This window comes from Oncorhynchus keta, chromosome 18 (assembly GCF_023373465.1).
Source record: "Oncorhynchus keta strain PuntledgeMale-10-30-2019 chromosome 18, Oket_V2, whole genome shotgun sequence".
Lineage (NCBI taxonomy): Eukaryota > Metazoa > Chordata > Actinopteri > Salmoniformes > Salmonidae > Oncorhynchus > Oncorhynchus keta.
Genome location: NC_068438.1, coordinates 25,145,515 through 25,170,101, shown reverse-complemented (window position 1 = coordinate 25,170,101; position 24,587 = coordinate 25,145,515). Strand labels below are relative to the sequence as shown.

General features: G+C 47.7%; 1 protein-coding gene across 7 annotated transcripts in view; it reads left to right on the top strand.

Annotated features, from left to right (window-relative positions):
• The window catches only part of LOC118396872 (protein Aster-B-like), a 125,863-nt gene that overhangs the window by 78,783 nt on the left and 22,493 nt on the right, over positions 1-24,587 (top strand). For 5 of the 7 annotated variants that reach the window (XM_052467752.1, XM_052467751.1, XM_052467750.1 and 2 more), the window contains exon 6: positions 18,301-18,517. In XM_052467752.1, the coding sequence (XP_052323712.1) occupies positions 18,301-18,517 (217 nt within the window). Of the gene's footprint in view, positions 1-11,321; positions 12,012-12,182; positions 12,465-18,300; positions 18,518-24,587 lie in introns of those variants that run through there. The other 2 variants (XM_052467755.1, XM_052467754.1) reach the window with 2 other exon arrangements.

Here is a 24,587-nt window from a genome sequence, read left to right as displayed (position 1 = left end):
AGCATGGTGAACGTTATTATTTTATTTTAGAAAAGACGCTGAACAAAACAGTAAACACTACAAAACAAACCGTGAAGCCAAAGGCTATGTGCCATAAACAAAGTCAACCTCCCACAAAGACAGGTGGGAAAAGGGCTACCTAAGTATGGTTCTCAGAGACAACGATAGACAGCTGTCCCTGATTGAGAACCCTACCTGGCCAAAACATAGAAATACAAATAATAGAACATAGAACTCACGCCCTGACCAAACCAAAATAGAGACATAAAAAGGATCTCTAAGGTCAGACCGTGACAGTACCCCCCACACACACACACACACACACACACACTGACTCCGACCGCAAAACCTAAACCTTTAGGGGAGGGTCTGGGTGGGCATCGATGATGGCGGCTCAGGTGCGGGACGCAGACCCCGCTCCACCATTGGCTCACACCACTTTGGTGGCACCTCTGATGCGGGGACCCTTGTCGTCGACCCCGGACTGGGCACCCTCACTGCGAGCCCCGGACTGGGCACCCTCGCTGCGGGCCCCGGACTGGGCACCCTCGCTGGGGGCCCCGGACTGGAGACCGTCGCTGGGGGCCCCGGACTGGAGACCGTCGCTGGGGGCCCCGGACTGGAGACCGTCGCTGGGGGCCCCGGATTGGAGACCGCCGCTGGAGGCTCCGGACTGGAGAACGCCGCTGGAGGCTCCGGACTGGAGAACGCCGCTGGAGGCTCCGGACTGGAGAACACCGCTGGAGGCTCCGGACTGGAGAACGCCGCTGGAGGCTCCGGACTGGAGAACGCCGCTGGAGGCTCCGGACTGGAGAACGCCGCTGGAGGCTCCGGACTGGAGAACGCCGCTGGAGGCTCCGGACTGGAGAACGCCGCTGGAGGCTCCGGACTGGAGGCCGCCGCTGGAGGCTCCGGACTGGAGCCTGTCTCTGGAGGCTTCGTGCCATGAATCATCACTGGAGGATTCGTACCATGGATCATCACTGGAGGCTTCTTGCCATGGCTCATCACTGGAGTGGAGAGACACACAGGTGGCCTGGCTCTGGGAGCAGGCACAGGACTCACCAGGCTGGGGAGACATACAGGAGGCTTAGTGTGTAGAGCTGGCACAGGGCTTACCGGGCTGGGCAGACGTACAGGAGACCGGGTGCGTGGAGCTGGCACAGGATATACTGGGCCATGGAGACACACCGGAGGTCTGGAGCGCAGAGCTCGCACAACCCATCCTGGCTGGATGCTTACCCTAGCCCGGCAACTGCGGGACGCTGGCACAGGACGCACTGGGCTGTGGATGCGTACCGGCGACACAGTACATGTAACTGCAAAGCATGTTGCCTGAAGGGTCACATGCTCCTCAAAGCGACTGTCTTGCTCCACACTCCAACCCCTCCAAACTCTTTCGTCCCTCTCCACTGCCAACCACTCCTCGCTCAAACGGTCCAAGAATTCCTCTTCGGTCTCGGACTCACCCCTCAGCACCGATGCCCACGTCATCTACCCCCCATCTGCCTCTCAGGTTTCCGTCGTGTCCTCTCCTCCTGACCACGCTGCTTGGTCCTTTGGTGGTGGGAAGTTCTGTCACGGCCGTTGGAAGAACTGGACCAAGGTGCAGCGTGGTGAGCGTATATATTATTTTATTTCAGAAAAGACGCTGAACAAAACAAACCATGAACCTAAAGGCTATGTGCCATAAACAAAGTCAACCTCCCACAAAGACAGGTGGGTAAAGGGCTACCTAAGTATGGTTCTCAATCAGAGACAACGATAGACAGCTGTCCCTGATTGAGAACCCTACAGTGGCCAAAACATAGAAATACAAGTAATAGAACATAGAATACCCACCCCAACTCACACCCTGACCAAATCAAAATAGAGACATAAAAAGGATCTCTAAGGTCAGGGCGTGACAGAGAGACACCTTTTGTGGGTTTTTGAGCTCCTGGTGATTATGGAGCAGTTTTGAATGTAACCATTCTCCCTCCAGATAAAAGGCATATGTCAGGTTTTGATTTGTAGGTCAGCTGATAAAGGCAGAATGTACATTTCGCTGTTTCCAACACCACTCTGCTTGTATTTGTAGAGCAGGAAATGTGAATTGAATTACCCTTATATTGAGGCATTGTGTTTCTCTTTTCAATGTTTTCATTATAATTTTCAAAGATTTACAGCATAATTTCTAATAGTTAATTGTGTTTTTCCATATCAGGTTATTTCGATGTATTAGTATGATTCTTTCTAGATAAAATCACTCACCTCAGACTAGTCATTCTGTAATACAGTAGCTGAGTGTACAGGTACATGAAGTATTGACTTGATCACAGTGGTTCCCTATAGTGGTCAGACTTCTAGGGGTACACCAGTAAATTGGGACCCAAATAAAGAAATACCCCCCCCAGTCCTGCCTGTCACAATCAAACCTTCTCACCACTCCCATGCCCAGAGACCCGCTTCTGCCACATCCTCGCCAGATGGCACTGTCCCTGTCCCGTCGGCTGTGGGTGCCATGCCGTGTGTCCCGTGGAGGGATTTGTCCTGTTGGCAGCCTGTTTCCTCTCCCTCTTGTCACCCCTCAGTGACCCCGGCCCCCACAGCCCCAAGCACGCTGTCTGTCTGTCCCCAAGTGGCTCTCAAAGCAGGGCAGCAGGGACGGATGTACAGTGGTAGTTTCACTGTGTACAGTGGTAGTTTCACAGTTCTAACCCCAGAGGAAAGCACATCGATCCATGCTCAGAGGATGCTGCTGTCACTTTGGAGCCTGTGCAACACAGCTTGCAATCCCCCAGCAAAGTGCACTTTAAAACATCATGCCAGTAGATAACCCAGTGTGTGAGTGCTATCCTAATGTACCCAACACCCATTGACAGGCTAAATATCTGATTGTGAGGCTTGTCACCCAAATGGCTTGTCGCCCTGGAAACCGCATGGCCAAACACAGTAATGCAATGCTGCATCGGGGTTGCGATGGTGTAAACAGCCCTTTGGCCCAGAAAGTCGGAACAGGACAGAGGCTTTCAACATTGGGCGGTTGTTGGCACAGCGTCTTAAAAGAACACAATACTAACCCGTGTGGGACTAGTAGTAAACCAGACCTGGGGCAGAACAGGCAATTTAGCCATCTAGCTATTTAGCCATCTATGGACCCCATACACTTCCCACGTCTTAGTGGTTCTCTCAATATTGGTCAGTTGTGCCATCTGGGTCTCCCCTGGGTGCACAACAATGAGAGCAAAAAAAGTAGGTCAGTTTTGATGTGAGCCTAGGCAGGCTTATGCAGGCAGGGTAAGACTGGGCCATGGGCAGGGTAAGAGCCTGGGCCCTTTGTCCCACAGCACTAGCCAGAGCACCCACAAAAGTCAGTTCTTTCCAGCACCAGACCTCAGGCTTTTATTGGGGTGTTTTCTTTACATGAAACTGAATCTAAATCAGATGTGTGACATTTATAAATATGGTGCGTATCATTGTAGTATATCTGATGCTGTACTATGTTAGTACAAAGTTGACAAATGGGTCTTTTTGATATCTTCAAGAGATTCTTGTGTATGCAGCTTTCAAATTTAAGAGCATGAGAAGGTTAGGTGTTTAATCCACTTTCCATCAGCATTTAGGCTATGTGAGTGACCCAACTTTGGACATAGAGTTCCACCACCTTGGATAAGTTATTTTTGTGTGAACCTGTGGGGGAAGTTTTCCGCTCGACCTGATGGACTTAGTGGGATGTTGTATCCAGGCAGCATACACCTCCTTAATAGGCTTTGGAGAAAAAATATATAAATCACAACTTCGCCTGTGGTATTTTTACATGTTCTCTATCTTGAGGAGCCACTCAAGTTCATTATGGCCATGTTTACACAGGCACCTCAATACTGATCTTTTTTCCCACTAATCAAATCACCTCTGAAAAAGATCTGCTGTGAAAATATCTAATGTGATTGGTCAAAATACCAATTAGTGGAAAAATTGGGTTGCCTTTGTAAACGGAGCCTATGTGAAGCAAGGTAGGCCTATGTCGTCTACTGAAGTGAAATGACCTTTTTGCCAATTTAAAACAACATTTTCTTAGCGAGGATGACAGTATTTAAAGAAGTAACTTCAAAGTGAAAATAACTATAGCAAGCATTTTTTTTCACTGCGACAGAATGATTAACGGCTAAGTGTAAATGGAACTGTCTTTGAAGTGCACTTTGACATATGGCTTCAGGTCGGTAGGCGGCATTGGACCATTAAATGTATGATCCATACGCCAGGATAATATCTCAAGTATTCAATTGTTTCCTCTTTTTATTACACCAGCTATTGGTGGTGATGGAGGCAACTATGGCAACTGAAATATTGAGTCCACTGTATATTGTGAGATTAAAGTGGAAATCTGAAAATTACTAAGCACCTTGTAAATAGATGCTTCCGAGAATTGAATGAGAAGCTTGTATTGTCTATTGAGGTAAACACATTTCACAATTAGAAATGGCCTAGTTCTTACTTTTCTTACACCTTGGTTCGTAGGCAGGTTTGGGTGTATGGACTGTGTTATATGTTTGTTGTAAATGTTATATCAGTGTGTTCTGGGGTGTAATGGGCCTTCTGGGGATTGGTTGTATAATTCAGGAAAGGCCAGTGTCGTGTCTTTACTATCATTAAATTGAAGACTTATAGTTTTTATCAAAGATTCTCTGTAATTAGTATTACTCGATCAACGGATTAATCATGTAACTGTAATTAACTAGGAAGTCGGGGCACCAAGGAAAAATATTTAGATACCAGGTTATAATTTCCTAATATAACATTTCAGATATTTTCATATCTGATCCATAGTCTTCTGATTAATTCATTATTTACTTTACCTCACGTTAGTCTCATTCCAAATGTCGTAAATTGTTGGTTATCTGCACGAACCCAGTCTTCACTATGAGTCATCTATACATCAATTGTCTTAAATCAATTATTTATTAATAACTAAGTAATACAGAGACATGCATAAACAAACAGTAAATATGGTTACAAGAAATGATAGGAGAATGTGCCCTAGTGGGCTAAACCGGCTTGTTAGACAATAGGGGAAGTGGGGGTCGACTAAGAAGTCACTACAGAGTGATAATTATAACAATTGAAATGCTAATCCTTTGCACATGAACACTCACTCATTCGGGAACAATTGCAAGTAATATATATACACTGCTCAAAAAAATAAAGGGAACACTAAAATAACACATCCTAGATTTACATTTACATTTAAGTCATTTAGCAGACGCTCTTATCCAGAGCGACTTACAAATTGGTGCATTCACCTTATGACATCCAGTGGAACAGCCACTTTACAATAGTGCATCTAAATCTTTTAAGGGGGGGGGGGGTGAGAAGGATTACTTTATCCTATCCTAGGTATTCCTTAAAGAGGTGGGGTTTCAGGTGTCTCCGGAAGGTGGTGATTGACTCCGTTGTCCTGGCGTCGTGAGAGAGTTTGTTCCAACATTGGGGAGCCAGAGCAGCGAACAGTTTTGACTGGGCTGAGCGGGAACTGTACTTCCTCAGTGGTAGGGAGGCGAGCAGGCCAGAGGTGGATGAACGCAGTGCCCTTGTTTGGGTGTAGGGCCTGATCAGAGCCTGGAGGTACTGAGGTGCCGTTCCCCTCACAGCTCCGTAGGCAAGCACCATGGTCTTGTAGCGGATGCGGGCTTCAACTGGAAGCCAGTGGAGAGAGCGGAGGAGCGAGGTGACGTGAGAGAACTTGGGAAGGTTGAACACCAGATGGGCTGCGGCGTTCTGGATGAGTTGTAGGGGTTTAATGGCACAGGCAGGGAGCCCAGCCAACAGCGAGTTGCAGTAATCCAGACGGGAGATGACAAGTGCCTGGATTAGGACCTGCCCGCTTCCTGTGTGAGGCAGGGTCGTACTCTGCGGATGTTGTAGAGCATGAACCTACAGGAACGGGCCACCGCCTTGATGTTAGTTGAGAACGACAGGGTGTTGTCCAGGATCACGCCAAGGTTCTTAGCGCTCTGGGAGGAGGACACAATGGAGTTGTCAACCGTGATGGCGAGATCATGGAACGGGCAGTCCTTCCCCGGGAGGAAGAGCAGCTCCGTCTTGCCGAGGTTCAGCTTGAGGTGGTGATCCATCATCCACACTGATATGTCTGCCAGACATGCAGAGATGCGATTCGCCACCTGGTCATCAGAAGGGGGAAAGGAGAAGATTAATTGTGTGTCGTCTGCATAGCAATGATAGGAGAGACCATGTGAGGTTATGACAGAGCCAAGTGACTTGGTGTATAGCGAGAATAGGAGAGGGCCTAGAACAGAGCCCTGGGGGACACCAGTGGTGAGAGCGCGTGGTGAGGAGACAGATTCTCACCACGCCACCTGGTAGGAGCGACCTGTCAGGTAGGACGCAATCCAAGCGTGGGCCGCGCCGGAGATGCCCAACTCGGAAAGGGTGGAGAGGAGGATCTGATGGTTCACAGTATCGAAGGCAGCCGATAGGTCTAGAAGGATGAGAGCAGAGGAGAGAGAGTTAGCTTTAGCAGTGCAGAGCGCCTCCGTGATACAGAGAAGAGCAGTCTCAGTTGAATGACTAGTCTTGAAACCTGACTGATTTGGATCAAGAAGGTCATTCTGAGAGAGATAGCGGGAGAGCTGGCCAAGGACGGCACGTTCAAGAGTTTTGGAGAGAAAAGAAAGAAGGGATACTGGTCTGTAGTTGTTGACATCGGAGGGATCGAGTGTAGGTTTTTTCAGAAGGGGTGCAACTCTCGCTCTCTTGAAGACGGAAGGGACGTAGCCAGCGGTCAGGGATGAGTTGATGAGCGAGGTGAGGTAAGGGAGAAGGTCTCCGGAAATGGTCTGGAGAAGAGAGGAGGGGATAGGGTCAAGCGGGCAGGTTGTTGGGCGGCCGGCCGTCACAAGACGCAAGATTTCATCTGGAGAGAGAGGGGAGAAAGAGGTCAGAGCACAGGGTAGGGCAGTGTGAGCAGAACCAGCAGTGTCGTTTGACTTAGCAAACGAGGATCGGATGTCGTCGACCTTCTTTTCAAAATGGTTGACGAAGTCATCTGCAGAGAGGGAGGAGGGGGGAGGATTCAGGAGGGAGGAGAAGGTGGCAAAGAGCTTCCTAGGGTTAGAGGCAGATGCTTGGAATTTAGAGTGGTAGAAAGTGGCTTTAGCAGCAGAGACAGAGGAGGAAAATGTAGAGAGGAGGGAGTGAAAGGATGCCAGGTCCGCAGGGAGGCGAGTTTTCCTCCATTTCCGCTCGGCTGCCCGGAGCCCTGTTCTGTGAGCTCGCAATGAGTCGTCGAGCCACGGAGCGGGAGGGGAGGACCAAGCCGGCCTGGAGGATAGGGGACATAGAGAGTCAAAGGATGCAGAAAGGGAGGAGAGGAGGGTTGAGGAGGCAGAATCAGGAGATAGGTTGGAGAAGGTTTGAGCAGAGGGAAGAGATGATAGGATGGAAGAGGAGAGAGTAGCGGGGGAGAGAGAGCGAAGGTTGGGACGGCGCGATACCAACCGAGTAGGGGCAGTGTGGGAAGTGTTGGATGAGAGCGAGAGGGAAAAGGATACAAGGTAGTGGTCGGAGACTTGGAGGGGAGTTGCAATGAGGTTAGTGGAAGAACAGCATCTAGTAAAGATGAGGTCGAGCGTATTGCCTGCCTTGTGAGGAGGGGGGGAAGGTGAGAGGGTGAGGTCAAAAGAGGAGAGGAGTGGAAAGAAGGAGGCAGAGAGGAATGAGTCAAAGGTAGACGTGGGGAGGTTGAAGTCCAGAACTGTGAGAGAGCCGTCCTCAGGAAAGGAGCTTATCACGACCAAGCTCATTGATGAACTCTCCGAGGAACCTGGAGGGCGATAAATGATAAGGATGTTAAGCCTGGTAACTGTGACAGCATGGAATTCAAAGGAGGCAGATGGGTAAGGGCAGAAAGAGAGAATGACCACTTGGGAGAGATGAGGATCCCGCTGACCAGAAGCTCTCGGGGTGTGCGAGAACACGTGGGCGGACGAAGAGAGAGCAGTAGGAGTAGCAGTGTTATCTGTGGTGATCCATGTTTCCGTCAGTGCCAAGAAGTCGAGGGACTTGAGGGAGGCATAGGCTGAGATGAACTCTGCCTTGTTGGCCACAGATCGGCAGTTCCAGAGGCTACCGGAGACCTGGAACTCCACGTGGGTCGTGCGCGCTGGGACCACCAGATTAGGGTGGCGCGGCCACGCGGTGTGGAGCGTTTGTATGGTCTGTGCAGAGAGGAGAGAACAGGGATAGACAGACACATAGTTGACAGGCTACAGAAGAGGCTACGCTAATGCAAGGAGATTGGAATGACAAGTGGACTACACGTCTCGAATGTTCAGAAAGTTAAGCTTACGTAGCAAGAATCTTATTGACTCAAATTATTAAAATGATACAGTACTGCTGAAGTAGGCTAGCTGGCAGTGGCTGCGTTGTTGACTTTGTAGGCTAGCTGGCAGTGGCTGCGTTGTTGACACTACACTAATCAAGTCGTTCCGTTGAGTGTAATAGTTTCTACAGTGCTGCTATTCGGGGGCTAGCTAACCTAGAAAATCGCTCTAGACTACACAATTATCTTTGATACAAAGACGGCTATGTAGCTAGCTATGTAGCTAGCTACGATCAAACAAATCAAACCGTTGTGCTGTAATGAAATGAAATGAAAATGTGATACTACCAGTGGAGCGAAGCGGAATGCGACCGTGTTGTTGAGTGCGGAAGTTCTATTCGGTAGACGTTGGCTAGCTGTTGGCTAGCTAGCAGTGTCTCCTGCGGACCGAAGTGCGGATGCGACCGCTCGCTCCAACCCGGAAATAAACTATATGGATCTGAATGAATGAAATATTCTTATTAAATACTTTTTTCTTTACATAGTTGAATGTGGTGACAACAAAATCACACAAAAAGTATCAATGGAAATCAAATTTATCAACCCATGGAGGTCTGGATTTGGAGTCACACTCAAAATTAAAGTGGAAAACCACACTACAGGCTGATCCAACTTTGATGTAATGTCCTTAAAACAAGTCAAAATGAGGCTCAGTAGTGTGTGTGGCCTCCACGTGCCTGTATGACCTCCCTACAACGCCTGGGGATGCTCCTGATGAGGTGGCGGATGGTCTCCTGAGGGATCTCCTTCCAGACCTGGACTTAAGCATCCGCCAACTCCTGGACAGTCTGTGGTGCAAGGTGGCGTTGGTGGATGGAGCGAGACATGATGTCCCAGATGTGCTCAATTGGATTCAGGTCTGGGGAACGGGCGGGCCAGTCCATAGCATCAATGCCTTCCTCTTGCAGGAACTGCTGACACACTCCAGCCACATGAGGTCTAGCATTGTCTTGCATTAGGAGGAAACCAGGGCCAACCGCACCAGCATATGGTCTCACAAGGGGTCTGAGGATCTCATCTCGGTACCTAATGGCAGTCAGGCTACCTCTGGCGAGCACATGGAGGGCTGTGCAGCCCCCCAAAGAAATGCCACCCCACACCATGACTGACCCACCGCCAAACCGGTCATGCTGGAGGATGTTGCAGGCAGCAGAACGTTCTCCACGACGTCTCCAGACTCTGTCACATCTGTCACATGTGCACAGGGCGCCAGTGGTGAATTTGCCAATCTTGGTGTTCTCTGGCAAATGCCAAATGTCCTGCACGGTGTTGGGCTGTAAGCACAACCCCCACCTGTGGAGGTCGGGCCCTCATACCACCCTCATGGAGTCTGTTTCTGACCGTTTGAGCAGACACATGCATATTTGTGGCCTGCTGGAGGTCATTTTGCAGGGCTCTGGCAGTGCTCCTCCTGCTCCTCCTTGCACAAAGGCGGAGGTAGCGGTACTGCTGCTGGGTTGTTGCCTTCCTACGGCCTCCTCCACGTCTCCTGATGTACTGGCCTGTCTCCTGGTAGCGCCTCCATGCTCTTGACACTACGCTGACAGACACAGCAAACCTTCTTGTCACAGCTCGCATTGATGTGCCATCCTGGATGAGCTGCACTACCTGAGCCACTTGTGTGGGATGTAGACTCCGTCTCATGCTACCACTTGAGTGAAAGCACCGCCAGCATTTAAAAGTGACCAAAACATCAACCAGGAAGCATCACCACCTGCAGAACCACTCCTTTATTGGGGGTGTCTTGCTAATTGCCTATAATTTCCACCTGTTGTCTATTCCATTTGCACAACAGCATGTGAAATGTATTGTCAATCAGTGTGGCTTCCTATGTGGACAGTTTTATTTCACAGAAGTGTGATTGACTTTGAGTTACATTGTGTTGTTTAAGTGTTCCCTAATTTTTTTGAGCAGTGTATTTGCGCTCAGCATGTTGTCTTGATCGCTGGTGAAACGTTTGTTTCTGTTGGAGAGTTTCGTCCTCTCTCTCTCTCTCTCTCTCTCTCTCTCTCTCTGTGTGTCTTGGTTAGAGCGAATAGTTCAGAGTGACATTCATTAATTTGTTTCGGCGGTTGTCGTTCTCCTCGTTCAATGATACCGAATTCCTAGCTGCAGACAAGTAATTAATATCAAAGACTTGTTCTTATTCTGACGGTATCGATAGTCTAAGAGTTTACCCACATGGTATGGTTAAAAGATTCAGCAATGGTCTACAACCTTCGTCCTCTCCTAATAGAGAGAAACATGGTCTGGTGATAATTTCTCAAAGTTGGTTTTATTCGGAACTGCAGAAAAGGTCTGTCCCAGGATGCCTGACCCTAACTGGGCTCAGGGGCGGTCCTCTGATTTAGTTCAAATCAAAAGGGAATTGTATTTTCCTTCATTAAACAGTCCAAAATCATATTACACAATTTTACAAACAGTATCATACTCACTCATTCATCTTATACAACAATTGGATGTAAACCTCATATCTGAGGCTATTATATAAACAGCGTTATGGTAATGTGGCCACACCGTCTCCCATGAGCTTCCCCAAGTTGTAACAAACGGACCAGTTCGTAGCTGGATTCTTCACCGATCTTTTATACTTTCTCCGGAACATGAAATTTGTTCGTAAATCAAGTTCTGTGAGGTGGAAGAAATTCCTTTGTGCTCTATGAAAATTTACTCTGCCTCTTATACTGTGTGGACATGTGGCAGGGTCTTCTCCTCAGGAATGTATGACCTCTCTCTGACCACAGCAGCCTAGTTGAAGGAGGCAAGGGGGAGGCAGGGAGAGGGGGATGGGGCTTGCTATACCCAAAGAGGGCAACGTCATGACACCAGTGATGTCAGCCCCTCCCTTCATGAACAGCATGAATAATTGAGTGGCCAGCAGGCTCAGAGCTCCAAGCAGTGGCAGAATGCAAAGCCTTTCAATCCATCAGACTCCCTCTCCCTCGGACTCTCTGTCCCTCTCTCCCTGTCCCTCCCTCAGGCTCTCTGTCCCTCTCTCCCTTTCTGTCCCTCAGACTCTCTGTCCCTCTCTCCCTTTCCCTCCCTCAGACTCTCTGTCCCCCTCTCCCTTTCCCTCCTTCAGACTCTCTGTCCCTCTCTCCCTTTCCCTCCCTCAGACCCTCTGTCCCTCTCTCCCTTTCCCTCCTTCAGACTCTCTGTCCCTCTCTCCCTCCCTCAGACTCTGTCTGCCACCGTCTCTCCCTCACACTTTTACTCTGTGTGTGCCTGTGAATATTGGATCAAACTAGCGATTACGAGAATCAAGAACACCCTTGCTTGGATGGAGACATAGTGGACGCACCAGTCAGGTGAAAGGAAGAGCTGAGAAACGCAAGGGGAATAGGAGAGAGGGGAGTCTGGGAGGGAAGGAGCAGACTCAGATAGATAGAAACAGAGAGATAGAAATAGGCTGTACACTAGCCTCAGTACACTCTCCAAAGGGAACGCTCTGCGCTCTCTCTTGTCTCTGCTTCCTCTCATCCTCCTGGCATGCTCCGGAACCCATCCTCCCCCCTTCCCCTCATCCTCCTGTCCCTCCTCTTTTCCCCCATCTGCGGCTCCCGCTGGTTGAATGAAGCCTTGGCTTGAAAAGGGGCTGACTGCATCGGAGCTGGGTCTACATGGCTACCAGGTTAGTAGGGAGGGAGAGAGCAGCCTTCCTGTCTGCATGCAGAAAGACAGACACACTTCTGCTGCATTCCAGTGCTGAAGATGGGGATGAGGGTGAAAGGGGAGTGTCAGTCAACAGCCCAGCGATCCTCTTGTCCCGTTTGGCAAGTGTTGTCACGGGGACGTAATTTAGCTCGTTATTAAGAGATCACACTGGCTGGAGGAGATCAGAGCCCTAAGCCTGCTAAAGGAAATCTCCCAGGGCTCTCTCTGTTTTCTTCTCTCTATTCTTTTTCTGTTCTCTCCCGGGAGAGAGGAGTAGAAGGAGAGCTCAGATGAGTCGCTGGATGAACAGCTCCTTGCTGCTCCTTTCTCTATATGAGGATATGGAGGTTTTTGAGTGCGTCACAGCAACCAACGGAGGCTGGATGTTTGTGAACAATGTAAAGGATGCTGTTGTGCCTATGATTGACTGGTGAGGAGTTGGGACAGTCAATCGGCTTTGATATGGCGGTCTTGTAGTTCTGTGGCCCCAGGGGGGGGTTGGTAGGTAGGTAGGTAGGTAGTTGGGGATGTTTTGGGAGTCGGGTAATGTGTTTATTGTGTGGGTGTGCTTATGTGATGTTTGTGGTGTGTTTATGTGATGTTTGTGGTATGCTTATGTGATGTTTGTGGGTGTGTTTATGTGATGTTTGTGGTATGCTTATGTGATGTTTGTGGGTGTGTTTATGTGATGCTTGTGGTGTGTTTATGTGATGTTTGTGGTATGCTTATGTGATGTTTGTGGGTGTGTTTATGTGATGTTTGTGGGTGTGTTTATGTAATGTTTGTGATGTTTGAAGCTATTTTCATGCATGATTTGAGTGTGTAGGAGTATATGGATTTTACCTCTGTGAATGTTTTGTATGACATTTGAAAGGCCATTTGCACTGTGTGTGTGTGTGTGTGTTGCCGTTGAGCTCGGTCCACCCCTGCCCTTTGGAGCACAGTGAAGCACAAGGTCCATTGCCAGATGGGTATTTTCCAGGGTCAGCAAAAGCGTCAGTGAGAACAAGGCCCCTCGGAACAGCCCGGAACTCTGGGCATTGTGAAGCGAAGCGTTGCCCTCCCCGTTTGGATAGCCTGAGCCCAGAGATTTAGAGCACATTACAAAAAGACAGCAACAAAGTGTCACCAGCAGACTGATTTGCTTTTCTCACTGGGCATGTGTAGATTACCAAGCTCATTATAATGCTTTTCAGCCTGCATCTTATTGCTCAGTGTTCTTTCTTTGACCATAATTTGCTTGTGTGGTCCATATTTGGTCTATTTGTGTTCCATGTGCAGTCCAAGTGCATAGTTTTGTCATTCTGCTGCAGTATGTGCAGTCCATGTTCTTATCAACCTTATCTTACATACAATACAATCAGGACTGTGATTCTTTCTGGTGCTGTAATGCAGATGAGCCCAGCTGCTTCCCTGCCTTAGGGACCTACTGTATCTCCACACACAATCTAGTCTCAGGGCAATTCGTAGGATTTGGTACGTAAATGTTCCCTGTATTTAGTATGATATATTACTTTAAATTAGGTTACATTATGAATGGAATAGCGGTTGTACAATACCTTAGGAATGAGATTACGAATGGTATCATATGTCTTACCCGTTTGTACAATAGCATTCGAGTTGCTTGAATGAACTTATTATACATTGCGGAGAATGCATAGTATTACGTCTTCCTCTGAGACCAGGTTAGTTGTTGCTTCATAACAACAGAGGAGAATTATGGTGAGAATTTATTTTAGTGTTAAGGAGAACTAATGACAAAAGTTAGAATAATTTATGTAGCAGGTTAGTTGAATTGGGTTAAGTTTAGAATTAGGGTTGCTGGAAGGAAAAGTTCAAACTTTACAATTGTCGCTGACGCGACTTGAACCTTTGGATTGCTAGACGGTTGCAGTATACGCTCATCCATTCTCCCCGACCAATATCCCAACTTTTGTTTCTGTCTCAAGTAACTAGAACATTAGTAGATATTATACTTATTGGAGGTGTTCAGAAATAAGGTGTTGTATGGTTCTGAGGCCAGGCTTCAAAACAGTATGCACATGGTGTCATTAGATGGCACATTGAGTATTATACTAATGTGGCAGGGGGAAAGTTGCTGGTTACCCAGTGCTACTCAGTCCTCAATCAAAGTCAGCCATGAGAGTGTTGTTTCTCGCTCGCTCTCCAAATCCCTTATTCCAAGTTAAAAGGCCAAGCTCGACAGAAGGCCTGTCTCTGCCCAGTAGGTTATATATAGAAGCATATTATGAATATTTAAAGACATTCTCTCTAGTCCCAGTTGCTATAGCAATATTCATATAGAAGGTGCTTTGTTGTGCTTCATTGTGTGAGCGAGGAGCCGGTAAGGCTTTTTAGCGGTTTTATCCAGAATTCACCATGCTCACTAGTCATAAGAACCACATATTTTTCTCTTACGAGTCACTATAACCACATCCACCACATTTCATGGAGTGGAGGGGGTGGTGTATGGAGCATTCCCCTACCATGACATGCAACCGGTTCCCATGGTAATAAAGGGATTCTATGCTCACTCATTTCAACCCATGACACTCCTTCACCCACCATGTTGCATTGGAAAGTGTGTCATAAATGTTTGTCATTGTATACAAATGGTGCTGCTACTTTAATGTTTTGTGTTATTGTTCTGGGTCAGCTTCAGGTTTAGGCCAACATCCAGAAACAGCTGTCTCTATTGTTCTACAGTAGGATGCCATTTCTACCGCCCATGCAACTGTCCTCTCCTCTCGTGCTGAACAAACGAGAGACAATTAACTTGACAGGAATGTGTAATGGTCTGTCACACACGTTACGTTTGGTTCATAAAGTAACCCATTGTAGTATGTGTATTTTTTATTTTCTGCATCGCTGGGAAGGGCTCGTAATTAAACGTTTCACTGTTAGTCTACCCCTGTTGTTTACAAAGCATGTGACAAATAACATTTGATTTCATTTGGCTAAGCCTATGGCTCTCTTGTCTGACCGTACATGTTAGCAGCATGTGTACCTGGTCTTGTCTAATGAGCAAAGACACACACTACTGGGAATGAGCTGATCAAACCTCCATTTATATGCTGAGGATTTATGGGCTGTTATTGGCTGCCTTTATCATGTTGATTGACGTGTGATCCAACTCTGAACGCTCATGATAACTGGCTGCACTGTTCTAAAAACAGTCTAAAACACCTTCAATGCGTTTAGGCTCTCTTGGTGTGCAATATTAGTCGGCTTAGGTTCAGAATAAATATTTTCAAAGACGGGTACATAGGCTTCTATCCAATCAGATGACAGATAACAGAGCTGGCAGCAGGTGTCAGGGCCTGTGATCATTATGACCTTGTGGTCAGTCAAAGCCATTCCACTTATGGAGTGGACTGGCCATAATGGGGTTATAAACCCATAGGCAAAGGTGATGATGATGACTGGCAGATATCTGACTGGGTAGTTCTAGTACGGTGTGTCCTGTGTGCTCAGTTCAGATCTTAACTCTGTCTGGTTCTGTGAATCTGATGAAACCCAAGTGAGTGAGACCATTAGTAACTGACCCAGGATGTGACATGAAAAATGATGCAGCTCACACAGCCCACTGGCATATGAGAACTGTTCTGTACGTACTTGTGTGCATGTGTGTCAGTGTCTGCGTCAATGTCCGCCCAGGTACATCTGCGCACTGTGAGTGTGTAGGTGCATACTTCTGTTTATGTGTGTGCTGCTGCAGTGTGTGTGTGTGTGTGTGTGTGTGTGTGTGTGTGTGTGTGTGTGTGTGTGTGTGTGTGTGTGTGTGTGTGTGTGTGTGTGTGTGTGTGTGTGTGTGTGTGTGTGTGTGTGTGTGTGTGTGTGTGTGTGTGTGTGTGTGTGTGTGTGTGTGTGCCTGCATAATGTGTGTGTATCTCAGACAGACTCTGGGTTCAGACACTGATTAACATGCAGGAGAAATAGCAGTGTCCTCTGCTTTGTACCAGCTCACTGCATTATTCACTGATACCACAACACTACATATTATGAGGGCAGCTTGTGAGACATTTCATATACATCTTGTGCAGTTTTACATGCGTACATTGACATATACCAGTACATACACATTGTATACAGATACATAGGCCTGTACTCACAAATGCTCAAACATATGCTGAATCATCATTTTCTATGATTGTATGTTGAAGTATTATGCAATAGGTACGTGTGCATACAGTCAGTTCTCCAAAAACCTGCAGTACATACAGTATGTACTCTACACAAACACACTTTTGCTTATCACATAACATCACATAATTTGTTTGTAACCACAATGTACTCTATCAGAGCTGATGATCCATCCATCCATCCCATTAGTTAGATGAGAGATCAGCTCTGGGTACTGCAGAGCACAGTGCACCTGGTATGTATCCATGCAGACAGCGGCCACCAGTACTATTCACTATGATTTAGTCTACGCTGCATGCAGGGCTTCTTTGAAACAGTAGAATGGTATAATTGCTTAACTTCTTTTCTTTGAGGTACATACACCATTGGCTGGCCATGAATTAATGGGTTTGCATAACGCCACGTCAAGTAACCGGGGCTGTCCGGCGCCCAGCCACACAGATCACTGACAGCTAGGCCTTTTGATACCTCTGTCTTCATTGTGAGTAGTGCCCATCCTGGCTGCAGACAGAGCCTCCCTGGGATTCTGTGGATGCATCCGAAATGGCACCCAGTTCCTTATGGAGTGCACTACCGTTGACCAAAAGCAGTGCATTATAAAGGGAATAGGGTGCCATTTGGGATGTTGCCTGTGCAGGCAGGTCTCAGAGGCGGAACATAATAAACAGGTTAACCTGTGGTTCAGGAAGGGAAGCAGCCCTCGCTCCACTCCTCTAATCTTCCTCTCCTCCTCTCCAGTCCTCTCCTCATATTTTCACATGATGTTTTTTAGTGTGTATTTCCACGTACACTCCGGGGGAAGGTTTCTCCTGGCTCTTTAAAGATGCAGTTTGTTGTTCATACATCTCAATAAGCAGCAGTAGGATATGATATCCATTATCTAACGCATGGTTTTCACTAATCTTCATGACTGACGTAGAGTATGTGATCTGTTTTTGACCATGCAATTTTCTCTGCTGCTAGCTGCTGCTGTTGTTGTTATTGGTCTCTGGGTTTTGTGGGCTAGCTGCTGCTGTTATTAACTGTGTTAGTGGGTGGCGTTCAAGACTATTTGCCGTGATGTAAACGTGATTACTCACTCTGGGGATGAATGGAAGCATGGGCCTCAGTCTTTGCATGTTACTCTAGTAGGCCTAGCATTGCCTGTGGGACGGTAACACATTTGCATAATTTACATGGCTTACATTTCAATAAGGTATTTAAATTAACTGAAGAGTTCTACAATTAGTTCCTCAGTGTTATTAATGTAATGTCTGTTATTTTTTTGTCATGGGTTTTGCTCCGGCCCTACATTCACAAACAGTGCAGAATATGTGGTTTCATGATCAATCAATTAATCAAATGAATTTATATAGCCCTTCTTACATCAGCTGATATCTCAAAGTGCTGTACAGAAACCCAGCCTAAAACCCGGAACAGCAAGCAATACAGATGTAGAAGCACCGTGGCTAGGAAAAACTCCCTAGAAAGGCCAGAACCTAGGAAGTAACCTAGAGAGGAACCAGGCTCTGAGGGGTGGCCAGTCCTCTTCTGGCTGTGCCGGGTGGAGATTATAATAGTACATGGCCATTTAGGCCAGATTGTTCTTCAAGATGTTCAAATGTTCATAGATGACCAACAGGGTCAAGTAATAATCACAACGGTTGTAGAGAGAGCAACAGGTCAGTACTTCAGGAGTAAATGTCAGTTGGCTTTTCATAGCTGAGCATTCAGAGGTTGAGATAGCAGGTGCGGTAGAGAGAGAGAGTCGAAAACAGCTGGTCCAGGACAAGATATCACGACTGGTGAACAGGTCAGGGTTCCCTAGCCGCAGGCAGAACAGTTGAATCTGGAGAAGCAGCACGACGAGCATACTTAAATTCACACAGGACACCAGATAAGACAGGAGAATTACACCAGATATAACAGACTGACCCGAGCCCCCCAGTACATAGACTATTGCAACATAGATACTGGAGACTGAGACATGGGTGGGTCGGGGGACACTGGCACCATCCAACGATACCCCCGGACAGGGCCAAACAGGCAGGATATAACCCCACCCACTTTTCCAAAGCACAACTGTAATTAAGAAGTAGAATTAATAATCTTTCTCCCCCTCTCTGTCTCTTTCTCACCCCCAGCACTGCCAGTAACTCCAACAGGAGCACGCCCGCTTGCTCGCCCGTCTTGCATCCTAAACGCTCGCGCTCGCCCACGCCCCAGAGCCTGGAGCCTGGTGAGAACATGGTGGAGAAGGGCCACTCTGACCACTCTGACAAGTCCCCCTCCACCCCCGAGCAAGTGGTACAGCGAACCTACTCTCTGCAGTCCGCCCGCAGCGGAGGCAAGAACTCCAAGGTGAGCCTCATTGCGCAGGTGGACCATCTCTGTCTCAGGGCTCTCCTCTTTCCACCAATCACAGTACAGCATAGTACAGGATCATAGTCCTCCTCCACCAATCACAGTACAGTACAGGATCATAGTCCTCTTTCCACCAATCACAGTACAGCACAATATAGGATCATAGTCCACCTCCACCAATCACAGTACAGTACAGGATCATAGTCCTATTTTACCAATCACAGTACAGTACAGTACAGGATCATAGTCCTATTTCACAGTACAGTACAGTACAGGATCATAGTATTCAGTCACAGTACAGGATCATAGTCCTATTTTACCAATCACAGTACAGTACAGTACAGGATCATAGTCCTATTTTACCAATCACAGTACAGTACAGTACAGGATCATAGTCCTATTTTACCAATCACAGTACAGTACAGTACAGGATCATAGTCCTCTTTCCAACAGTCACACTACAGTACAATACAGGAACATAGTCCTATTCCACCAATCACAGTACAGTACAATACAGGATCATAGTCCTCTTTCCAACAGTCACACTACAGTACAATACAGGATCATAGTCCTATTCCACCAATCACAGTACAGGATCATAGTCCTATTTTACCAATCACAGTACAGTACAGGATCATAGTCCTATTTTACCAATCACAGTACAGTGCAGGATCAAAGTCCTCTTTCCAACAATCGCACTACAGTACAGATCAGGATCATGGTCTTAAATAGTACCTTCAACAGTGTAGTTCAAAATGACTTGTTCAACACACAGTGCATTCATAACTCACAAATAAATCATGTCAGCCTGGCCTATCACTTCAGTTCAGCAAGATATCTGTATCATCACTGAACACCTCTTCCAGTACAATCTGAAATCAACACTTATCTGGTGAGGTGATACAGGGGGATTCATTTGTACCCGTGACATAATGTCTTGATAAGCTACAGATGTTTCCAGTAAAGTATTTTTGTCTACTTGCATTCCATAAAACATGTTCTATAAGAAATAGTCAACAAGAAGGAGTTGAGATATAGTGATATCTTGTGAAATGACATGGTTTATTCAGCTTTTTATTTGCCATTTCAAATGGATTTTATCCCATCATACCTCGGCATCGGCACACCATACTAAATCAAACATGCCATCCTCATGTAGCTCCAATTTACAGATGTACAATGTACTCCTGATACACAGTGCTTTGTCTCTGATAAGGTAATGTCCAACTCCCATCATCAAACTATAGGTCAGATCCAACTGTCACGCTGGTACAAATGGCCAATCATAGACTAAGTAACGAGACCCTCAGCACATCAATTGTAGATAAGGACCCATTATCATCAGCAAAGACGCTTATACCACACATCCACCCTATTCTTCCCCTATCACCTCCCTCAATCCCTTTTTCCCTCCATCCCTCTCTCCCCCCCCTCCCTCCACCCCTCCCTCCATCCCCTGGTCCTGTCAGAGCGGCATTGTAATAATCACAGGCAGGGCGCTCAGTCAGCCCTCTCCATCGCAGCACTCAGTCGTTAACTGTAACTATCTCAACTCTGCAAGGCTCGTTCTGACACAGGGTAGTAGGCAGGTCAAGAGGCTGTAGTCTCGCTTCTCGTTCATCAGCGTCTGAACTGAAGAGTAAGGTAGCAGAGGGAAGGACAGGAGCTTTGACTGTGGGTAACTAGGCTTACATCTCAAGCAAGACATGAACATGATAATATTGGGTGATATATTTAGTAATTTCCTCTGAATATCTTGTTGTTGTGAAGTGATAAGGAGAGTGATAGTTGGCGGTCACGGCTCTCTCACTTCTCATCCGTTTTCCCCTTCACTCACTGCTCACAGTGCTCCCCAGTCCTTGTGGTGTCAGACGCCTGTTGCTTTTGTTGGCATTGTGTTTTCCTCTTCTCTCATCCTTTTTTCTTCTTGACACAGAGCGCTTGCTTTCTCTTACTTTCACTGCCGCCATATGAAATGTCTGTGATCTGAAACTGACTGTTTTCAACTCTTTTTTTGGTTCTTTCAGCTGTTGTATCTTGCAGTTTTTTGGTTTCTGATTTCTTTGTTCTTCTCCTGATGCATGCTAGTCTCACAAGCGACATTCCAAAGTAAGCATTACTCTTTTCTGTTCTTTACACCGCCACCCCACCCCCACCTCACCTCCGTGTCTTGTGAGCTGTCGTGTGCCCCCCCCTCCACCCACATCTTCCATCTGAACACACTCCAGATGGCATCCATGTTGCTATGACCTTTTCCTCTACCCCCCTCTACCTCCCTGCCACCCTTCCTCTCATCTTCCTCCCTGCCGGACTGCTGGCTTTCAGACACGTTTCGGGGGTGGGGGGTGGGGGGTGGCACTGTAAAATTCCTTCTGCATCCCTTTCCACCACTCCTGTGTGATATTAATTTCTGATCAATCCTGAGACTAGAGCTTTCTACATCAGAAGCTCCTTTTCTCTGCCTCGCACCACAACCCCAGAATACACCGCTTCTCTCCTCAGGCAAGACAGCAGCAGAGTTCGTGTGTCATGGGTTAGTTAGTAAGGACCCCTTGATGCACGTCAGCACATTCTCTGCAATCGGCTGCATTCAGCTTTGTCACGGACTATGAGACAGGCAGACAGGATGATGTTAATGGGAGCCAAGTGACATTCAGTCAGTTGAGTTGGTGTTCAGGCGGTGTCCGGCCCATTTCACAGCACGCCCAGTCGATGACATCACCCCTCAGGCCCGTGGTGTGGCCGAGTGCCAGCCCTCTCTGGCCCCACATGAGCCCCTGGCCCGTGGTCAGCAGGAGTCACATGACCCTGGCACTTTGTGCAGTTGCCCAGGCAACGTGAGCTCTGTCACCCTAGTCTAATGCAATCCAGATAACACACAGGCAGGTGGGGAGAGAGAGGGGCTCCTCTCTGTAGAGGACCTGGGCCGGCGGTCCCACACTAACTAACTGACTGGCCGCTGACGACTTTGCTCAGTCTCCCACTGTCACCAATCAATGAGGCTGTTTATGGAACCATAAACAGTGAGCAGCACTAAAGCGAGAGTACATAGAGACTCAGCATGAAGACCCATCTCAGACCAAAACACTGAGACATGGACACATCATGAAAGCAGAGTTAGATAGTACAATAGTGTGTCTTGGATTGTTTAGTGCGGTGGCCTAGTACTGTTAGTACACTTGCAAATAAAAACCCAAGCCTGTTCCCCTCTTGTTGTTCAGCTCTTTCCTTCATGCTGGTTAACTCTTCATTTTCTCATTAATTTCCTTTCAGTATAACAGACTAAACCTGATTAAAGTAAGCATTTCCTTTTGCTTTCATTTGCCCTTTAACCCCCTAGTCCGATTTGACCAGTGACCTCTTCCCCTCCTCTGTAAATGTGTGATGTCAGTCATCGCCCCTAGCTGTCTCTGCCTCCTTTCTCAGACCAGAACTTCTTCCCCTCCTCTGTAAATGTGTGATGTCAGTCATCGCCCCTAGCTGTCTCTGCCTCCTCTCTCAGACCAGAACTTCTTCCTCTCCTCTGTAAATGTGTGATGTCAGTCATCGCCCCTAGCTGTCTCTGCCTCCTCTCTCAGACCAGAACTTCTTCCTCTCCTCTGTAAATGTGTGATGTCAGTCATCGCCCCTAGCTGTCTCTGCCTCCTCTCTCAGACCAGAACTTCTTCCCCTCCTCTGTAAATGTGTGATGTCAGTCATCGCCCCTAGCTGTCTCTGCCTCTGACCAGAACTCCTTCCTCTCCTCTGTAGACCAGAACTTCTTCTCCCTCCTCTGTAAATGTGTGATGTCAGTCATCGCCCCTAGCTGTCTCTGCCTCCTCTCTCAGACCAGAACTTCTTCCTCTCCTCTGTAAATGTGTGATGTCAGTCATCGCCCCTAGCTGTCTCTGCCTCCTCTCTCAGACCAGAACTTCTTCCTCTCCTCTGTAAATGTGTGATGTCAGTCATCGCCCCTAGCTGTCTCTGCCTCCTCTCTCAGACCAGAACTTCTTCCCTCCTCTGTAAATGTGTGATGTCAGTCATCGCCCCTAGCTGTCTCTGCATCCTCTCTCAGACCAGAACTTCTTCCCTCCTCTGTAAATGTGTGATGTCAGTCATCGCCCCTAGCTGTCTCTGCCTCCTCTCTCAGACCAGAACTTCTTCCTCTCCTCTGTAAATGTGTGATGTCAGTCATCGCCCCTAGCTGTCTCTGCCTCCTCTCTCAGACCAGAACTTCTTCCTCTCCTCTGTAAATGTGTGATGTCAGTCATCGCCCTAGCTGTCTCTGCCTCCTCTCTCAGACCAGAACTTCTTCCTCTCCTCTGTAAATGTGTGATGTCAGTCATCGCCCCTAGCTGTCTCTGCCTCCTCTCTCAGACCAGAACTTCTTGCCTCCTCCTCTGTAAATGTGTGATGTCAGTCATCGCCCCTAGCTGTCTCTGCCTCCTCTCTCAGACCAGCTCAGCTGTCTCTGCCTCCTCTCTCTCAGAACTTCTTCCTCTCCTCTGTAAATGTGTGATGTCAGTCATCGCCCCTAGCTGTCTCTGCCTCCTCTCTCAGACCAGAACTTCTTCCTCTCCTCTGTAAATGTGTGATGTCAGTCATCACCCCTAGCTGTCTCTGCATCCTCTCTCAGACCAGAACTTCTTCCCCTCCTCTGTAAATGTGTGATGTCAGTCATCCCCTAGCCCCTAGCTGTCTCTGCCTCCTCTCTCAGACCAGAACTTCTTCCCTCCTCTGTAAATGTGTGATGTCAGTCATCGCCCCTAGCTGTCTCTGCCTCCTCTCTCAGACCAGAACTTCTTCCTCTCCTCTGTAAATGTGTGATGTCAGTCATCGCCCCTAGCTGTCTCTGCCTCCTCTCTCAGACCAGAACTTCTTCCTCTCCTCTGTAAATGTGTGATGTCAGTCATCGCCCCTAGCTGTCTCTGCCTCCTCTCTCAGACCAGAACTTCTTCCTCTCCTCTGTAAATGTGTGATGTCAGTCATCGCCCCTAGCTGTCTCTGCCTCCTCTCTCAGACCAGAACTTCTTCCTCTCCTCTGTAAATGTGTGATGTCAGTCATCGCCCCTAGCTGTCTCTGCCTCCTCTCTCAGACCAGAACTTCTTCCTCTCCTCTGTAAATGTGTGTCTGTCAGTCATCGCCCCTAGCTGTCTCTGCCTCCTCTCTCAGACCAGAACTTCTTCCTCTCCTCTGTAAATGTGTGATGTCAGTCATCGCCCCTAGCTGTCTCTGCCTCCTCTCTCAGACCAGAACTTCTTCCCCTCCTCTGTAAATGTGTGATGTCAGTCATCGCCCCTAGCTGTCTCTGCCTCCTCTCTCAGACCAGAACTTCTTCCTCTCCTCTGTAAATGTGTGATGTCAGTCATCGCCCCTAGCTGTCTCTGCCTCCTCTCTCAGACCAGAACTTCTTCCTCTCCTCTGTAAATGTGTGATGTCAGTCATCGCCCCTAGCTGTCTCTGCCTCCTCTCTCAGACCAGAACTTCTTCCTCTCCTCTGTAAATGTGTGATGTCAGTCATCGCCCCTAGCTGTCTCTGCCTCCTCTCTCAGACCAGAACTTCTTCCCCTCCTCTGTAAATGTGTGATGTCAGTCATCGCCCCTAGCTGTCTCTGCCTCCTCTCTCAGACCAGAACTTCTTCCTCTCCTCTGTAAATGTGTGATGTCAGTCATCGCCCCTAGCTGTCTCTGCCTCCTCTCTCAGACCAGAACTTCTTCCTCTCCTCTGTAAATGTGTGATGTCAGTCATCGCCCCTAGCTGTCTCTGCCTCCTCTCTCTTCTCCCTCCTTAAAGTGTTCTCTCTGCTGAAGACCTGTTAGTTGGACCACCATTACAAACACTGCTGTGATCTAGCCTTGCCAAGAGTCTCACCAGTAAGATGTACTGAAGTCAAGTCATGATTGTTTCTGAGGAAATATAAGTCACTCCTTTTGTACAATGTTATATATCATAATGTTGATATAAGATCTCAGTTGGTAGGGCATGGTTGTGGGTTTTAGTAGTTGTGGGATTGTGGAATTTAGCAGTTGGTTGTGGGTTTGATTCCCACGGGGGACCAGTACAAAAAAGTATGAAAATGTATGCAC